We start from the raw sequence: 20,886 nt of genomic DNA on the forward strand, positions 1-20,886 counted from the left end.
GTATGGATTGCATCTCAATGTAAAGAAAACAAAATTCCTCACCACTGGACCAATAAACAACGTTCTTATCAATGGAGAAAAGTTTGAAGTTGTCAAGGACTTCATTCTTCTTGGATCAACTATCAACATTCATGGAAGCAGCAGTCAAGAAATCAAACAACATATTACATTAGGCAAATCTGCTTCACAAGACCTTTTTAAACTGTTGAAGAGCAAAGGTGTCACTGAGAACTTAAGTATGCCTGACCCCAAGCCATGGTATTTTCAATAACCTCACATGCATGTGAAAGTTGGACAGTGAATAAGGAAGACCGTAGAAGAATTGATGCTTTTGAGTTATGGTGTTGGAGGAGAATATTGAAAATGCCATGGGCTTCCAAAAGAACCAACAAATCTGTGTTGGAAGAAGTGCACCCAGAGTGCTCTTTGGAGGCCAGGATGGCCAAACTTCATCTCTCATACTTCAGACAGAGATCAGTCTTTGGAGAAGGATACCATGTTTGGTAAGGTGGAGGGTCCGAGAACAAGAGGAAGACCCCCAACAAGATGGATTGGCAAAGTGGCAGCATCAGTGGGCTCAAATGTGGCAACAATTGTGAGGTTGGCCCAGGACCGGGCAGTGTTTTGTTCTGTTGTGCGTAGGGTCATTATGAGTTGATACCGATTCGGTGGCATATAACAACAACAACAATGCCAAAGATGAAGAAATTGAAGATATTTACCAGCTTCTGCAATTTGAAGTAGATTAAGCATACAATCAAGATACACTGATAATTTCTCATGATTGAAATGTAAAAGTTGGAAACAAAGCTCCATCCTGTTGCTGTGGAATAGATTCTTACTCATAATGACTCTATAGGACAGAGTGGAAATGCCACCAGAGGGGTTCCAGTGGCTGCCATCTTTACAGAAGCCACATCCTTCTCTTTACAGAGTGGCTGGTGAATTTGAACCCCTGACCTTTTGGTTAGCAGCTGATTGCTTAAACACTGTGCTACAAGGGCTTCATGAAGAAGGATTCATAGGTAGAAAATATGGCCTTGGTAATAGAAATGACACTGGGGAGTCCATGATAGAATTTTGCAAGTTCAGTGACTTATTCTGAGTCCTGGTATGGTGCTGTAGGATAAGCACTAGACTGCTAACCACAAAGTCAGCAGTTCCTATTTACCAGCCACTCCTTGGAAACCATTTACAGGGTTGCTATGAGTCAGAGCAACTCAATGATACATAACAACAACAACACGACTTATTGATTACAAATATATTTTCAACAACATAGACATTGGCCTTACGTGTGGACTTTACTGGATAGAATATGCAGGAATCAAATTGATAAACATATGTGGAAACAGACAGTGGAGATCCATATCCTTAGTCAGAACAAGGCCAGGGAAAGAACTATGGAACAGAGCATCATGGGATCAAGGATAGATTATAGTACCAAGCATCATTGCTCATATGCAAGTTCAAGTGGAAGTGGAAGAAAATGACAATAAGTTCATGAGAGTTAAAGTGTGACCTTGAGTATATCCCACATGAATTTAGAGATCATTGCAACAATAGATTTGATGCATTGAGCAGTGATAACATAAGATCAGACAAACTGGGATGACATCAAAGACATACGTGAAGAAAGCAAAAGGTAATTAAAAAGACAGACAAGTAAGAAGAGACCAATAGAATGTAGAAGAGGCTGAAATTTGTTTTTGAACTTAGAGTAGCTAAAGCGAATGGAAAAAATGATGAAATAAAAGAACTGAAAAGAATATTTCAAAGAGCAGCTAAAGAAGACACAGAAAAGTATTATAATAAATTGTGCAAAGTTCGGGAGTTGGAAAGCTAAAAGGGAAGAATACACCCAACATTTTTCAATCTGAAAATCTGAACAAAAAATCGAAGCCCTGACTTGCAATACTGAAGGATTCTATGAACAAAATATTGAATGATGCAGAAAGCATCAAAAGAATATGGAAGAAATATACAGGATTACTGTACCAAAAAGAATTGGCCGATGTTCAACCATTTCAGAAGGTTAAATATTGTTAAGAACCTGAGATAATAAAGGAAGAAGTCAAAGCTGCACTGAAGGCATTGGTGAAAAACTGGCACTAAAAATTCATGGACTACCAATTGAGGTGTTTCACTAAATAAATACAATACAATACTTACTCATCAATGCCAAGAAATTTGGAAGACCACTGCCAGGCCAACTGATTGGAAGATCAATATTTACGCCCATTCCAAAGAAAGGTGACCCAATGGAAATTACCAAACTGTATCATTAATAATCACATACAAGTAAAATTTTGCTGAAGGTAAGTTTAAAATGTCTGTACCACGTACGGTGGGAAACATAATGAAAACTTCTTAGATATTATCAAACATCTTAAGGCAATGAGTTGCTGGGTCTGGGGACTGAGGGCTATAGTCTGTCTCACCATGGTCAATTGGCAAAACACAATGTTCTACATCCTAGTTTGGTGAGTAATGACTGGGATCTTAAAAGCTTATCTGCAGCAATCTAAGGTGAGCTATTGGTCTCTCAATGTACAGAAGAAAGAAGAGTGATGAAAATTTGAAGATTCTTGGAATCAACTGATCCACAGTGGACCAATGGAACATGTGACCATCAGTCACCGTGACTCTGAGACCAGAACTAAGTGATGCCTGGCTATCACTACCAACTACTCTGAAAGGGATCACATTAGAAGATCCCAGATAGAGTGGGAGAAAATATGAAATAAAACTCAGAATTATTTAAAAAAAAAAAAAAAAAAGACTGGTCTTACTGGTCAGAAAGAGACTAGAGGAATCCCTTGGCCACCTTTCAGGTCTGGAACATGGCCCAGTTTTCAGCCAAACAGTATATAGGGGGGACAACAGTATTAGTAAGGTATGCTCCCCATTAAATGGTCAATCATTCAAGATCAAAAGGGCAACATGTACCTAAAGACAAAATTGAGAAGGGGTGGGAATGAAGGTGGACTGGAAATAAGAACCACAGGGAGGAAGTGGGAGAACTATTGTTACATGGAGGGGATTGTAATCAGTGAGGTGAAACAAAGGATATGAATTATTGAATGTAAAACCGATGGTCTTCTCTGTAAATCTTTACTCAATTCTCAATAAAATATTAAAAAAGAGAAAGAGAGACTTTTTGTAATTAGAAGTGATGGAAGTTATAGGACTGCTTTGACATCACATAAAAGACATGGAAATAACTGTTCCACCTTCCAGAGTTTTAAGGGACTCAAACCCACTGCCACTGAGTTGATTCTGACCTTTAGTAACCCTCTAGGGCAGAGTAGAAGGAGCTCTGGTAGCGTAGTGGTTACGAATCAGGCTGTGAACCTCAAGGTCAGCAGTTCGAAACTACCAGTGGGAGTAAGATGAGACTTTCTGCTCCTGTAGAGAATTACAGCCTCGGAAGCCCTGTTCAGGGTCGCTATGAGTCGGAACCGACTCCACGGCATATAACCAACACCACCAGGGTAGAGTAGAACTGCCCTATAGGGTTTTCATGGCTGCAAATCTTTATGGAAGCTGACTACCACAACTGTCTCATGTAGTTTGGCTGGTAGGTTCAGACTGCTGACCTTTTAGTTAGCAACCAAGCACTTTAACCACCACACCATAAGAAAAATAATGCTCTGTATTGTACCTGTTGAGCTCTGCTCTTTCAGTGTAATAGTTAAACATAGTAGCCTTTTGTAAAGCCATTTAATAAACCTGCCAGTTAATAAACTCTTTCGATTAACTAATGCCTAGACATTCACCCATCTCAACAATTTACCTTCCGCATATAAGAAGTTAAAAAGGCTCTTCACATTTGATGAAAAACATTATTCTGGAAAGATGACAACTTTTGTTTTTGTTTTCATTGTATAATGGCTGAGTATACCAACAGGGAACTGCCAGAAACTCAAGTTGGATTCAGACGAGAGAGTGGTATGAGAGATATCATTGCTGAAATCAAATAAATCGACTGAAAGCAGAGAATACCAGAAAGATGTTTACCAGTGTTTCTTGACTATGCAAAAGCATTAGACTATGTGGATGGTAAAAAATTATGAATAACATTAAGAAGAATGGGTATTCCAGAACATTTTATTGTGATCATGTGGAACCTGTACATAGATCAAGAGGCAGTTTGAACAGAATAGCGGAAAGTGTGTGGTTTAAAATCAGGAAAGGTAAATGTCAGATTGTATCCTTTCACCGTATTTATTCTGTTTATATGCTGAACAAATAAATAATCTGAGAAGCTGGACTATATGAAGAAGAATGAGGCATCAACCTTGTTTGCTTAATGTGAAGAGGACTTGAAGAAGTTATTGATGAAGATCAAAGGCTGCTACCTTCAGTATGGCTTACACATCAACATAAAACAAACAAAAATCCTCAAACTGGGACCCTTGGACCATCAAGGGGAAGAGCAGGAGCGGAAAGTGGGACCCTATCCAGAGAAGCAGCGGTGCCGGGGATGGAGGCAGAAATGATGACATGGAGACATGGAGCAGCAGAGAACCCTAGATTCATGGAAGGCGAGGGGCTGTGTGCTGGTGAACAAGGAGCAGGCTTGCAGAGTGTGCCCTTTAGCCTTTAGTTGTTTGGATGATTGTGTATTCCCGAGTGTTTTGGTGTACATCCAAAAAAAAAAAAAAACCCAGAGGGAATAGAGTCCTAGTGTGACGCTGTGGGTTAATGCACCAGACTGCAAAGCCATTTGAACTGCAAGGTCGGCGGTTCAAGCTCACCAGTCACTCCTCGGAAACTCTATACAGGATCGCTATGGGTCAGAACCGACTCGACAGCACTTTAACAACAACTGTTGAATGATGATGCATAGAAAGAATTGTAATCATTGCAATGAAATGAAATATGATAGGATGAGTGTAAAATTGATGTTCATCCATGTAAACTATCGCTCAATTCACAATAAAAACTTGAAAAAAAAAAATCTTCAAACTGGACCAATAAGCAACATCATGATGAATGGAGAAAATATTGGAATTGTCAAGGACTTCATTTTACTTGAATCCATAATCAATGCCTATAGGAGCAGCAGTCAAGAAATCAAATGATGTATTGCACTCTGCTGCAAAAGACCTCTTTAAAGTGTTCAATAGCAAATATGTCACTTTAAGGACTAAGGTATGCCTGACCCAAAGCATGATATTTTCAATAGCCTCATATGTATGAGTATGCAAAAGCTGAACATTAACTAAAGAAGACCAAAGGATAATAGATGCATTTAAATTATTGTGTTAGAAAAGGGCATTGGATATTCCATGGACTCCCAGAAGAACTGGAGGCCTGGTATGGTGCTGTGGGTTAATGCGCTGGACTGCAAGGTTGATTTAAACTGCAAGGTCAGCCGCTCCTCAGAAACCCTTTATAGGGTCACTATGAGTCTGAACCAGCTTGATGGCATACAACAAGAATAACAACAACCAACAAATCTGTCTTAGAAGAAGTACAAGCAGAATTCTCCTTAGAAGTGAAGAGGGTGAGACTTAGTTGGACATACATTAGCTATGTTAACTGGAGGGACTAGTCCCTGGAGAAGAACATCATGCTTAGTGAAGTGAGGGTCAGGGAAAAAGAGGAAGGCCCTCAAGGAGAGGGACTCACACCATGGCTGCAGCAGTGGGCTCAAACGTAGCAGTGATTATGAGGATGGTGCTGACCCAGGCAGTGTTTCATTCTGTTGTCTATAAGGTCACTGTGAGATAGCACCTAACAACAGTAAAGTTTCAATAATGTGATTATATTACTTATGTCAATTTATGAATGTTTTAACATTCTGGGAAAATATGTTTAATAAATTCCTTTTATTACATATATATGTCTTATGTGCTGCTATTATAATAATAGAAAAATAGTTTTTATGGATTTAATGGATGAAAATTATAAATCACTTATTTAATTTGTGGGCAAATATGGTATTCTGCATTTTAGAATGGTTATCTTCTTAGAATCAAAGCATCATTTGTTTTATTTGTCACATATTCTACTTAAGAAAATTGGCAGCTTTCTCCCAAAGAATTGCTGGTGGGATTGATCTGCTGACCTTTGGGTTAGCAGCTGAGCACTTAACCATTGTACCTCCAGGGCACTAAGACCCTATTAATTCCTTTAATTGGGAAGGACAGTAGCTCTTGTTGTATTATATTTGGAGTTCATATACTATTCATGTAGCATTTTCATTCACATAAACTTTATCACCTAAAAATATCAGTGGCTTCTTTCCCTAAGTAAGCATAACAGTTGGTAAGTGCTGTTGAGTCCGTTTTGATTCATAGTGGTAAGGGTTTCCAAGGAGTGATTGGTGGGTTTGATACGCTGACCTTGTAGTTAGTAGTCCAGTGCTTATCCTATAGGACCATACTAGGACTCCATAAATGTGTGTGTGTGTGTTTTAAACATTTTCTTTTTTAAAAATGTTTTTTAATTTTAATAGAGCTTGAAAGTATACTCATCATGCCAGTTTGGAGAATTATTTAGAACTTGGGAAACCAGGTTCTAATTTGCTCTATTTTGCAAAATAGCATTTTACGCCAACTTTTGAGTCTCTGAGAAATTCCCTCACAGATGTCAGGTGGTTGAGTCTCAAAAACTAGAGCATCTGTTCAGCCTTGCTGCCAGATATGCTCACCATGAACACATTTAGGCAAGAGCAGTGCCGACAAGCTATAGATGCTTAACACTGGTTAATGACTTCGTGAAGGCAGTGCCTTCAACATTATCAAAACTCTCTCTGTTCTAGTTTTTAGTAATGTCTGTTTATAAATGCTGAAGTCTGCACTGCTGTCCCGTCTTCCTCCATGATTTTACTGTTTCTGTAAAAGACTCCACCCCTCTCCCTTTGGTGCCTAAGTACCACCTGGAAAGAGAAGCCTTTTAAGGCCTAGGAGACTGGCCAGTGCCCTTTGTCCTTCCTTCTGTTCACCTACTAAAAGGTAGCATTGTTAAGTGACTTCAGCAAGACCCTGACTCAATATAAACACTGCCTGATGGAGCCAGAAAGACTAATTGAATTGTACAATACATCTTTTTTCAGTCACAGTTTCAAGTGGATTATACTTCATTTCCTAAAACACCATCTGTTTTTTCCTCATTCATTTAAATAGAGCAAATATTTAAACATGATAAATAAAATATTTAAACTCAATTCTGCCTTTTCCCATGAATTGTGAGCTACATGAGGACAAGGCCATGGCTGTTGTCTTCTCTATGAACACCTAGTGCCTGTTGTGGTGTGGGCCTGTGTCTGCATGTCTCAAACATTGGAGCAAGGATTGTTAGCTCTGTTACCTTGGAATAATTGTTATTTCCAGTCTGGCTAAGTATTCAAAAGATTTGGCTAGTACTGGATACCTCTTGATGAGCTGGATTTGCAGAGAATATAAGCTTCTTTATTTCTTTTTGTGACTCTGCAGGATCCCATAGGATTACACAGTGCAACCAAACCAAAGTTCACTGCTGTCTAGTCAATTTCAACTCACAGACTGCATAAAACAGAATATAACTGCCCCACAGGCTTCCCAAGGCTGGAAATCACTATGGAAGTAGATCTTTATCTACTTCCCACCGAGCAGCTGGTGGATTCCAACTACTGACATTTTCGATTAGTCTAGTGATGTAACCACTGTGCCACCAGGGTTCCCACAGTACAACAGGCACTTCAAAAATAATTGCTTATGAGTCCCTTCCCTCCCTGGTCCAGCAGCTAGTGGCACCCCTTCTTGCACAGCCCAACCCTCTGTCTAAGGTTGGAAGCACGTGAACCAACCGTTAACAGAGAATTGCATTCACACTTCTAGTCTCTATCACACCCACAAGGAGACAGGTGTGGTGAGTGCCTGAGAACACACCAACATACAATCATCAATTAAGTATACATACAGTGACATTACAGTGTCTCAGAGACAATCATTTCAGCTTACACAAAGAAATAACACAGAGTGACTCAAACAAGTGACCAAATTATAGAGGCAGAAAAGATGATACCAGACATAGCATAAAAACTAAGGAATTTCAAAGAATGATATTTAGATACCTTCAACAGATTTAGAAAGTGATTGAGAAAACAGATGAAATCAAGTAAAAGTTCAATAAAACTTTAGAAGAATTTAGGAAAACACTATAAGATAAAACTGACAAAATTAATGAAAATCTGGAAATCATACAAAAACAGCAATTAGAAAAACAGACTTCTGAAACTGAAAGGGCAAAGAAGTACAGCTGAATCAATGGGAGGCTGAATTAATGAACTTGGAAGACAAATCTTTCAATAGTCATCTGCTAGAGGAACAATCAGAAAAAAAAAAAAATTCTGAAGAAAGCCCAAGGTTTATATGGGACGTTGTTAAGAGGTATAACTTACATGTGATTAGAATTCCAGAATAGGAAGAGACAAAATATATATATGTATATATATGTGTGTGTGTAGCAAAAATTGAAGAACAATTGTTGGAAGAAAACGTTCCTAACATGAAAGATGAGAAGATATTCATTTAAGAAACTGAATGAACTCCAAACATGATAAACCCCAAAAGAAAATCAAAGCATCTTATAATCAGACTTTTCAAGACCAAAGGCAAAGGCAGAATCCTGAGAGCAGCCCAGGAAAAACAAAAAGTTGCCTACAAAGGAAAACTAGTAAGAAAAAGCTCTGATTTCTCAGAAGAAACCAGGCAGGCAAGAAGACAATAGGATGGCATATATAAAACTCTAAAGAAAATAACTACCAACTAAGAATCACATAACCAGCAAAATTGCCCATAAAATATGATGGTAAAAGTAGGGCATTTCCAAATAAATAGAAATTATAAAAACTAGACCAACCTTACACAAAGTACTAAAGGGAGTTTTTGGACAGAGAACTAACATACATAACAGTATCACCCAGAACTCAACCCAGATATGGAAGTGTAAAAAAGAAAAGCAAATTTACAAGACTGAAAATAGGGAACCAGAGATACCAGTTTGCAACAAGAACAACAACAACAACAACAAAAAATGCAACAAAAAGAGGGAATAATGTAATTACAGAACTTCCAAATGAAAAGGAAATCAAATACATTTAAATAAGTAAATAAACATAAACCTAACTATAACCCTAAAACAAAGACCTAGAGTTAGAATACCAAAAGAGAAGAGCACACTCAGCATTTCTCAAAAATGCTGAAGAAAAAAATTCAAGCCTCAACTTGAAATATTGAAGGATTCTATGGGCAAAATATTGACGGATGCAGAAAGCATCAAAAGAAGATGGAAGGAATACAGAGTCACTGTGCCAAAAATAAATGGTGAATGTTGACCCATTTCAAGAGGTAGCAGATGATTCAAGAACTAATGGTACTGAAAGAAGAAGTCCAAGCTTTAATGAACACATTGTCTAAAAAGGAAGGCTTCAGGAATTAATGGAATCCAAATGGGAATCTTTCAACAAACTGAGGGAGCAATGGAACCACTCGCTCAGCTATGCCAAGAAATTTGAAAGTTGCTACCTGGCCAACTGATTGAAAGAAAATCGTATTTGTGCCCATTCCAAAGAGGGGAGACACAAAAGAATCTGGACATCATCAAGCAATATCACTAGTATCACATGCTAGTAAAATTTTGCTTAGGGTAATTAAAAAATGCTAACAACAGTACATTGACAGAACTGCCAGAAATTCAAGCTGGAGTCAGAAGACGCCATGGAACTAGAGAAATCATTGCTGGTGGCTGAAAGCAGAAAACATCAGAAAGATGTTTACTTGTGCTTCATTGACTATGCGAAGGCTTTCAACTATGTGGACCATAACAAACTATGGATAACATTGCAAAGAATGGATATTTCAGCACTTCATTGTGCTCATGAGGAACGTGTATACAGACCAAGAAGCAGTTGTTATTATAGAACTAAGGGACACTGAATGGTTAAAAATCAGAAGAGGTGCATGCCATTCTTGTGTTCTTCACCATACTTATTCAGTCTGTATGCCGAGCAAATAATCTAATTATGTGAAGAAGAATTTAGCATCAGGATCAGAGGAAGACTTATTAACAATCTGTGATATGCAGATGATGCAACATTGCTTGCTGGAAGCGAAGAGGTCTTAAAATACTGATGAAGATCAAGTTCTACAGCTTTCAGTATTGACTGTATCTTAATGTTCAAAACAAAACAAAACAAAACAAAAAACCCCACAGAGATCCTCACAACTGGATCAGTAAAAAATCGTGATAAATGGAGAAAAGATTGAAGTTGGCAAAGACTTCATTTTGCTTGGATCCACAGTCAACACTCATGGAAGCAGCAGTCAAGAAATCAAATGAAGTATTGTGTTAGACAAATCTGCTGCACAAGATCTCTTTTAAGTATTAAAAGAGCAAAGATCAGTTTAAGGATTAAAGCGTACTTGACCTAAGCCATGGTATTTTTAGTCACCTCATATGAAAGTGAGAGTTGAACCATGAATAAAGAAGAGTTTAGAATAATCGATGCATTTGAATTATGGTGTTGAAGAAGACTTTATTAAAAGTTCCATGGACTGCCAGAAGAACAAACAAGTCTGTGTTGAAAGAAGTACAGCTAGAATGCTCCTTAGAAGCCAGGATGGTAAGACATCATCTCTCATACTTAGGACATGTTATTAGGAGGAACCAGTTCCTGGAGAAGGACATCATGCTTGGCAAAATGTAGGGTCAACAATGGGCTCATACATAGCAACAATTGTGAGGATGACACAGGACTGTGCAAAATTTTTTGTTATTTTGTGCATAGAGTCAAAATGAGTCAGAACCAATTCGACAATGCCTAAGAGCATCAACAACAACCCTAAAATTAGACCAAGCTTTTACATCTAGCCCTGACACTAATCCTAGTCTTAACCATAACCTTAACACTAAATGAAGTCCTAGATCTAGCCATAGTCATAATATTAACTCTACTATTTAGCTCCTCAAAAAAATTGCTTGTAAGGGAAAAAAATGAAACTTTTATTTATTAGAAAGAAGAAACTGATGCTTTTGTTTGCATTTCTATAAAGAACAAAGTTTTGTGTAAGATTTAAAATGGTGGTGGTGGAGGTGTGCCTTGGAGTCAGTTTCGCTCATTGACCCTGCAAAGGGTTTCCAAGGCTTTATATCTTTACGGGAGCAGAAAGTCTCATCTGTCTCCTGTGGAATGGTTGGTAGTTTTGAACTGCTGACCTTGAGGTTAACCTGACTCATAACCACTACACTACCAGAATTCCTAAAATTTACCATAAAAGAAGATTAAAATGTTGAATTTAAATGTGTATAACTGGTAGCGTAGTGGTTACGAATCGGGCTGCGAACCTTAAGGTCAGCGGTTCGAAACTACCAGCCGCTCCGCGGGAGAAAGATGAGGCTTTCTACTCCCGTAAAGATTTACACCCTCGGAAACCCTGTACAGGGTCGCTATGGGTCGGACCCGACTCGATGGCACTTAACAACAACAACAACAAGTTTTTAATCGATACACAATAGTTATACTTTTTAATTTACATGAATATTTTGAGGGTTTGCAGTGGTTGTATCTGCCTAGTGTAGTGTATTCTGCCCTGTTCTTGTCTATCATATGAATTTCTTACTCTTCTAGACCTAGATCCAGTGTTAGTTGGTTTGAGAGACCTTTACTGGTCCTTGTGCTCCTCACAGAAGAGCTGATTTCTCTTTCCTTTAAACTACCTGTGGGCCTCATCCAAGCCTCCACTATAGCAGCTGACATGCTACCTGCAGTTTTTGTTCTAAATATTTATCTGTTATACTAAATAGTGAACCCTTTGAGGCTAGAAACTATATCCTGTTTAGCTCCTCAGAAGCCGTATACAGGGTCGCTCTGGGTCAGAACCAACTCAACAGCACTTAACAGCAGCAACAACAATGAGCTTTTAGTTTAAAACATGAAAAAATGGATTTGAAATTTTCCTTTTAATAAATGAAATTTTACTTTTTTATATGTTGAGCTTCAAGTCTTGTTCCCAGTACTGGAGAGGTTTTGGTAGACACAGTGGAGAGGTTTTACCTTCTATAAATAGAAACAGCCAACTCTCTGTGCATCACCAGCCAATCCACTTCTCAGTATCAGTGAACTGGAATGTAAAGTCTCCTCACACATTACCTGCCTGTTAGGCATTGTTCAAACGACTTCTGTATTTCTGATGCATTGTGCTTCTGACATAGTATTTATTCCTACTGATGGGGATGACTTTTTATCATCAACTTTCATAGTCTTGTCTTCATTACTCAGCTGGGGATGTAGATGTTACTAGTATTTTAGCGTTTTTATATTTAGGTTATTTATTCTTTTTATCTGATACTGAACCATCACTATGCTGCATTGGTGTTATTGGTAGTATGGAGTAGACCTTGTTTCTGCATGAAACTAGTTACACTTTTAAAAACTGTACTTTAACATATACAAATAAAATGATTGAAACTAAAAAAGAAGTGGATGTAGAGTGTTGAGTGAATATGTTGGGTGACATCTGTCCAAGTTCAGATTTGTTCTAACAAAAAACCTTTCAGGCCACTATTTTCTATTCAGTCAAATTTTTTGTTTTAAAAATAACTTCTTATTCCTTTTTAGTTTTGTAATGTGTATGCCCTACCTGGATTCCTGGTGTGGCACTGTAGGATAAGCACTGGACTGCTAACCACAGCATCAGCAGTTCAAACCCCCTAGCTGCTCCTCAGAAACTCTACATGACTAGTTTTTAAAAGTGTTTATAGATAGATAGATAGATAGATAGATACAGACATTCTTATGTTTGTGTGTGTAAATACATGCATATTTTAAAAGTCAGCATTGCTACTCAGAGGGTCTTAAATTGGGTTAATGCGTCAGACTGCAAAGCTGTTTGAACTGCAAGGTCGGTGGTTCAAGCTCACCAGCTGCTCCTCGGAAACCCTATACAGGATCACTATGGGTCGGAATCGACTCAACGGCACTTCACAACAACAAAAACAACAAGAAACTCCTTTTTAAAATAAAATGTTTTATCTTGAAATAATTAAAAATGCATAGGGAGTTACAAAAGTAGTACATAGAGGTCTTGCTGACCTCCCCTCTAGTTTCCCCCATTGGGAGCATCTTAGGTAACTATAGTACAAGATCCTACCAGGAAATGGACAAGAGCACAATGCATCTCTATAGTTGTGTATCATTTTATCACTTGTATAGATTCCTGTAACTACTACCATCACCATAATCAAGATACAAAATTAAATAATTCCCTTTCATATCAAGGTCGCTTTTATGAGTTGAAGAGTTTCTGGAAAGAGAAGTCAAGTCTTATATTTAAACTATGGAGTTTTTCATTGACTGTGTTCAAAAACTAATAATAATATTTTGACAATTTAGCTGTGGTTCCTATTTGGAATAGGCATGGAAAGTGGAGCAATTCACCAGAACTGATTGAGGAATCTTGTTTTGCAGGTGTCTAAGCAGGCCAAAGAGTTTCTGGAGTATGTATACGAGGAGCCTTTGATTGACATTCAGCAGGAGAACCCTATGCTGTACCTGCACGCTGAGCCGCTGGCTGCTGTGGTACGCCTGCGGCAGCGGCTAAAATCACTCCGAGCCTATTTGTTCAGCTGCCGGGCAGCAGTGGCTGAGGATCTGCGTCGAAGGTAAGAGTCACAAATATCAGACACAGGGATAGATTACCACGTAAGAAAGATAAGCGCTTCTTGGGGCATCAACAAAACGGAGGCATCAGTTGCTCAAAGCAAAGTCCCATGTATGCCAAGCGGACAAGATTATAAGGAAAAGCACGTGCCACAATGGGAAGGCCTTGGCAGGGCACTAAATAAGATTGATACCAGTTCCAATGCATGAGAATGTGCTGGCCAGAAATAGAGTCACACAAGGTCACGAGGGTTTCCGCCGTGAAATGGGGCACCTACACATTCCTTGACATCTGTCTACGACATATAATTGAAATTCCTTATCTCGATGGGTCTCTTGTATTTCTTTGTAATAAATAAGAGGTGGGGGTAGACTGTTTGCATTCACCCAGTATGCAACTGGATCCAATATGAGCAGTTACTGGGCATGTTAATAATAGATACCAGGTTTCTGATCCATTTCGAGAGAACCATCTTGTGCATCCATGCCTGCTGATTCAACCAGGAAGGCCAGCAATGCTTTTTGCCATGATACAAATGCAAGAGTACTCTCTGGTCAACAATCAGAGGCATTCTAGTCCCAGATAAATCACAAAAATGAGGGAACTTGAGTTTATTGTCCATTACAGTGATCTCAATCAAGTTACTTTTTAATGATGTAAGTTATAGACAGAGTTATAGGCTAAGTTTTCTAAACAATAATATATATAACTTTTAATTAAAATATGTTTGACATACAAATGGACAGTCTAGCATATATTTAACATAATACTAACATGGATAGTCCTGGTGTGGTGCTATAGGATAAGCACTGGACTGCTAATTGCAAGGTCGGAGGTTCAAACCTACCAGCTGCTCCTTGGAAATCATATATAGGGTCACTATGAGTCGGAACCAACTTAGCAGTCAGCAACAACAATGTGGATAATAATATCATTTTAACATAGCAAAGGCCCCCCAATACTGGCAATATTAATACTTAAATAGCATGAAAAGTTATCATTTATGTATCAAGTATATTTTATTTTTATGCTCTGTTCCATGGGACACAGTGCTTGCTATTATTCTATATATACTAATGAAGGAAATATTAAGCATATTGTTGTTAAGTACCATTGAGTCGGTTTCCACTCATAGCAACCCTGTATAGGGTTTCCGAGGCTTTAAATCTTCACAGGAGCAGAAAGCCTCATTTGTCTCCCTTGGAGGGACTGATGGGCTTGAACTGCAGAATTTATGGCTCACAGCCAGTGCTTATTGTATGGCGCTACTATGCTCCCAATAGACACTTAGGACACAAAATTAAATGTTTATGTACTGTGCAAATGTGTATGTTTTGCAATAATGAGTATGTTTCTAAATTTGTCTTGTAAGAAAGCAACAGAGAGCTTTTACAGAATATTGCATTTATATTTTATCAGAATATTTATGTATCTCTGTGTAAGGAAATTGAACAATTTCTTGAGGAAATTAGTGACTCTTATCATTCACTCTGAACCTTATCCAGTATGTTTATGAATATCTACACATTTCTCTTTGAAAAATATTTTCCACAATTGAGTACATAAAAATACCCTACCATTTCTTCCCACTAAGTCCCCACTGCATCCCTTGTTTTCATAGGGGATGTTGATAAATCACCACTGAGTCAGAGAAAAAGCATATTAATCCACCTCTGGGCTCTGGTTTCTCAAGATTAGTAGAAAATGGACAAGTTTTTTTCTTATTTCCCTCATTTTCTTGCACTTTTAAAGATGTTACATAATGGATAGCTAACACACACACACCTGCCCCCCCCCACACCCACACATACCATATATACAAGACATACACACTCACACATATTCCACCTGAATATGTGAGTAAGTAGAGGAGGGGCTCCCACAGATTATCAGTGTTTAGGGCCCTCATGTGCCTTACTCAAGCCCTGGTCAGACAGCTCCGTTTGTTTTTGTTTCCCACCCTGAGAGGGTGGTTAGATGGTCTCCGAGGGTTTTTGCAACGTGGTCTGGCTGTAACTGAAATTTTCCTCCCACTTCCTGTCATTCCCTCCCTCTGGACTCCTATCTTTGATCTTTCTGAGATCCTGCATTGCACTGAGTCAAGCAAAATAACACTTCAATGTAATCGAAGGCTTTAGCTCATAGGTCAGGTGCCTAGGACACTGAAGGATATAGTTCCTACCTTCAAAGGACTTTACCTATAGGATAACATGAAGGGGCCCTGTTGATACATTTAACCAGTTAAAGAGCTCAGCTGCCCTACAGGTTGACTCTTGCAGCCCACCAGTGAATGGCTCCATGGTAGAAAGACGTGGGCAAAAGGGCCTGCCGGTCTGCTTCCCTAAGATTGCAGCCATGAAGACCCTGTTAGGGCAGTTCAACTGTACTATGGGCTGCAAAGTTGGTTTGAACCTCCAAGGAAACAGTTCAAACTCACCAGCTGCTTCTTGGAAACCCTGTAGGGGTTGGAATTAACTCGATGGTACTTAACAACAACAGCAATAATTCTGTCTTATAGGGTCTCTGTGAGTCAAATTCGACTGGATGGCACCTAATAACAGCATAGATTAAATTGAGATTGTTGTTGGTAAGTGCCGTTGAATCGGTTCTGACTCATAGCAGACCCTACACATGGTTTCCAAAGAGTAGCTGGTGAGTTTGTACTGTCTACCTTGTGGTTCAAACTGACCTTGAGGTTGAGTGCTTATCCTATGGCGCCACACTTTATTGACTTTATTGATCACTTATGTAGTGCTCTAGTGTCTCAGTGGCTAAAGTACTCAGCTGCTAACTGCAAGGTTGGTCGTTTAAACCCACCAGCTCGCTGTTCCTTGGAAACCCTATACAGTTGGAACCGCCTCGACAGCACATAACAACATGTTTTAAGACTAAATCCTGACCACTTTCTGGTGCTTTCTGAAAAACCACCAGCTAATAGAACCAATAAGAAGCGTTTTGCTTTGTGGCTATTGTCTTTTCATTATTACTTTATGGAGCCAGTCTAGATATTATGCATCCTTCACTATCTACTATTTGGTTCTTTTTAAAAATGTCTTCCTAAGATGCCTGCGGTTATTTCAATTTTTTTGGTTCTAAAATTGCAAGCTACATCAGTTTGATACGTTCCAAAGTATTATGCACCTTGGTTTACCTCCAAAACATTTGCCATGACTAATGTATGCTTCTGATCATTTCTATTAAAACAAAAAAATTAAACACCGTCAACAGATTATTTCAAGTACATGCAAGTTCTTATATGCCAAGGGTAGGGTGTTAATTTAAATGCCAATAAAATCTAATGTAAAAGAAATAATTTGATGAGAACAGGCACATTTTTAACTTCAATTTTATATGGAGAACTTGAGTCTGGTTTGGACTTGTATGCTCTGTGAGCTCCAGTTAACAATGGAAAGGCAATAGAATCAGATGGCTCAGACGAATTTACCAACTAGACTAGGTTCGATATTCTTGGAGTATGTTTATGCTATTACTTTCGGTGCCTTGTGGCTTATTTTTCTTTACTTATGTTTTTTAGATGCTATTACCCAAATCGACACTTGAGAATTCTATTAGATACCTTTCTAGTATAATGTTTTGCTTTTGTTAAAATATGCCAAATCAGGGCATACATTTAGAAATTAAATAGGAGGTCCTCTCGTCATGTGGATGACTAAGAATACCTACACTGTTCCAGCAGTTTGGTGGTTTACCACCATGTACTGGGCCCTATGGCCAGACCACCAAGAAAGAAATGGAAGTTTAGAAAGAAGGCATTCCCAGTTGTGTAGGAATAAAGATAGCCATCTTTCTTTTTTCCTTTCATTCTTTCTGGAGTTGCTTCAGACTTTTATATAGTACATGCCTGATACAGAGTGTGCTGAGTAAGTATCAGATGAATAGACAGGGAGAGGCGGGGAGGATGGATGGATGCATGTCACTCTGGATCACTGAGCAGTGGTTGTTGTTGTGCCATCAAGTCGGTTCCAACTCATAGCAACCCCCTGTGTAGGGTTTCTGAGGAGTGGCTGGTGGATTTGAACCACTGACCTTGTGGTCAGCAGTCCAGTGCTTATCCTACAGAGCCAAGCAATTGTTAATACCCCAATTTTGGGGAAGAGTCATTTTCAAATTCTTTTTTTTCTTCTCTTCTTTACAAAATTGTTACTTAGCACAGTGTCTGGCTCATCTAAAACCCTGACAAACAGTTGTTGAATGAGGATATGAATGAATGACCGAATAAATGAAGGAACAAATTAATTAATAAGACAAAAAAATTTAGTTGGTTCTGTTTTTGAACTCTCAAAACTTTCCTGGTTTTGTTTTTTTTTTTTTTCATTTCTAATGGCATCCCAGGATGGTACATATTATTTACACGCTTGACTACTAACAGAAAAGTCGGAGGTTCAAGTCTACCTAGAGCACCTTGAAAGAAAAGCTTGTTTAATCCACTTATAAAAAATCAGCCGTTGAAAACCTTGTGGTGCACAGCTCTTCTCTGCCACACTTGTGGTCACAATGAGTCAGCAACTGGTTTGGTTTCTTTTTTGGTTTCTAATGAACTGCCCCAGTTCAGAGTCTTGACTATTCCAGCATCCTTCTAACTGTTCTAATTCTGGTGTATTCCTTCTCCAATCCAGCCTTCCCATCTGATAAATGATTAAACTAAAAGTAAGGAACTCAAGATCTACCAAAATCTAGCCCATTATATTACTCCATTTTCTCAAATCTCCTGTAGTTCAAACACATATAATCATTTATCTCTTCTTTCAGTGCATTCTCTTGTGGGAATTAAGTGGGTTTATATAAAAGGAGTCCTGGTGTTACAGTGGTTAAGCACTTGGATTCTATCAGAAAGGTCACCAGTTAGAACCCACCAGTCACTCCCTGGTAGAAACATATCTGCTCCTATGAAGATCATAGCCTTGGAAACCCTGTCAGGCAGTTCTACTCTGTCCTGTATAGGGTTCCTATGAGTCAACAACATACAACTGAAGTGCAAGCAATAGTGCCTTTACACAGTAAGCACTCAGTACATATTATTATTATTGCTACTGCTTTTTTATCCTTGTTGTTAAGTGCTGTTGAGTTGGTTCCAACTTATAGCAATCCTGTATAGGGTTTCTGAGGAGCAGCTGGTGGGTTTCAACAGCCAGCCTTATCCTACAACACTTATCCTAGTGTGTTCTTTTCTTTGGTTTTTACAATCTTTGCTGAAAGAAAGGTTAGCACTTAAAAGCCATCTCTCAATGTATTCTTTAAGGAGTCCTGTTAGCTCTCTGGGTTAAGCATGGGAGTGCTAATCACAAGGTCAGCAGTTCAAACCCACGAACAGATCTGCAAGAGAAACATCAAGTTCCCATAAAGATTTATAGTCTCAGAAAGCCTAAATCAGGACTCTCACTATGAGTCAGAATCGACTCAATGACAATGGGTAGAAATGTTCTTACTGGAGTTGATTTTTTCTCTTCTGTGCTACTATGTATAGAAACGAGTGAGCAAAGGGAGTTAGGCTGGAAAGGCAGCCAGGGTGCCTGAGCTGCAGTTCTGGGCATGCTGCTGTTCTTGGGGTTGCTCTCATGAACTGCTGTCACGTCGACTCCAATTCAAGGCAGCCTTAAGTAACCCTAACACAGCGTTGCCTAATCCTGTGCCAGCATGTATTTATCCATGCAGTGGGTTCATAAACTTTCCCTAAGAGCAAACCATAAGCTACCTCTACCAACTGCTCTGGAGTCCTGATGTGGTGCTGTGGGTTAATGCGCTGGACTGCAAAGTGGGTTTGATCGGCAAGGTTGGCATTTCAAGCTCACCAGCAGCTCCTTGGAAACCTTATACAGGGTCGCTATGGGTTGGAATCAATGGCACTTAACGACAACAACAACCAATTGCTCTGAAAGGGATCATATTAGAGGGTCCCAGATAGAGTGGGAAAAAATGTGAAACAAAATTCAAAATTATTTTTATTTAATTTTTTTTAAAAGACTCGGTTTACTGGTCAGAAAGATACTATGACCCTTGACTTTCGTTATCCAGTTTTCAGCAAAGCAGTAGATAGGGACATAGGGTGGACAACAACACTAGTAAGGTATGCTCACCATTCCCAATATCAGTATAAATCAAAAGGGCAGCATTTCCCTAAGAACAAAGTTGAGAAGGGATGTGAGGGTGGTTGGAATGCAAATAGGACCCACAGGGGGAAAGTGGGATAACTGTTATTGCAGGGAGGGGATTGAATCATTAAGGTGAAACAAAGTGTATGATTTGTGGAATGTAAAACTGGTGATTTTTTACTGTAATCCTCGACTCAATTCACAATAAAAAATTTAAAAACATAAAAAAGCAAACAGTAAGACAATGATACCTACAGAACTGTAGAGGAGGCACACTGATGGATTCCCACAGTATTGTTCTGTCATTTAAGATTTCATATACTTACATGCTCTGGTAGCGTACTGGTTAAGAATCGGGCTGCTCAACTCACAGTCAGCAGTTCGAAACTACCAGCTGTTCTGTGGGAGAAACATGAGGCTTTCTGCTCCCGTAAAGATGTACAGCCTCGGAAACCCTGTACAGGGTTGCTATGAGTCGGAACCAAGTCCATGGCACATAACAGCAACACAACGATAATACTTACATGCTACTAAAATAATGTTTGGAGTGGCCATTTTTCTCCATCCTAGGGTGGAGAAGACTATACCAGTAACAAGTAGTACTGTTACAACTTTGAAGAGTGGGTAAAAGATGAAAAGGTCAGGTCTTGCAATATTTCACATCTTGCAATTAATTTTGAAACTTGACTATGAGTAACTTGTCTCTTAGATTTCTGTGGAGTGCCCATACTTCCAGTATGGGCTACAACTTAGCATTAATACTGTACCTTCCTCAGTGTCTACAAAGATAACCATAGACATAAGGGGAAACCGTTGCCCACCTAATATGTTAAAAATCTTTCACATAATTATGGAATCTGACTTTTTAGAAACAAAAATAACTAACAGTGTCTTTAGAGATAAATAATAACATGACCCCAAATCAATATGCAATTTAAGGTTCCCATTGTTTCATGTTTCACCTGTGAATGTCACAGCTAAACAGGGGGAGTTTAGACAGTGAATCCATTGAGCACTAGTAATCCTACAATTAAATGTATATATACATAATATATTATTTTTTAATTGTGTCTTAACATGAAAGTTTACACAGAAAATTAGTTAAGAAACTTCCATAAATTGTT

The 20,886-nt window shown here is 38.7% G+C and overlaps 1 protein-coding gene across 1 annotated transcript in view; it reads left to right on the forward strand.

Annotated features, from left to right (window-relative positions):
• PLEKHM3 (pleckstrin homology domain containing, family M, member 3) overlaps positions 1-20,886 on the forward strand; it is a 225,939-nt gene that overhangs the window by 77,484 nt on the left and 127,569 nt on the right. The window contains exon 4 of the mRNA XM_006861934.1: positions 13,460-13,653. Within this exon, the coding sequence (XP_006861996.1) occupies positions 13,460-13,653 (194 nt within the window). The remainder of the gene's footprint in view (positions 1-13,459; positions 13,654-20,886) is intronic.

This window comes from Chrysochloris asiatica, unplaced genomic scaffold (assembly GCF_000296735.1).
Source record: "Chrysochloris asiatica unplaced genomic scaffold, ChrAsi1.0 scaffold00045, whole genome shotgun sequence".
Lineage (NCBI taxonomy): Eukaryota > Metazoa > Chordata > Mammalia > Afrosoricida > Chrysochloridae > Chrysochloris > Chrysochloris asiatica.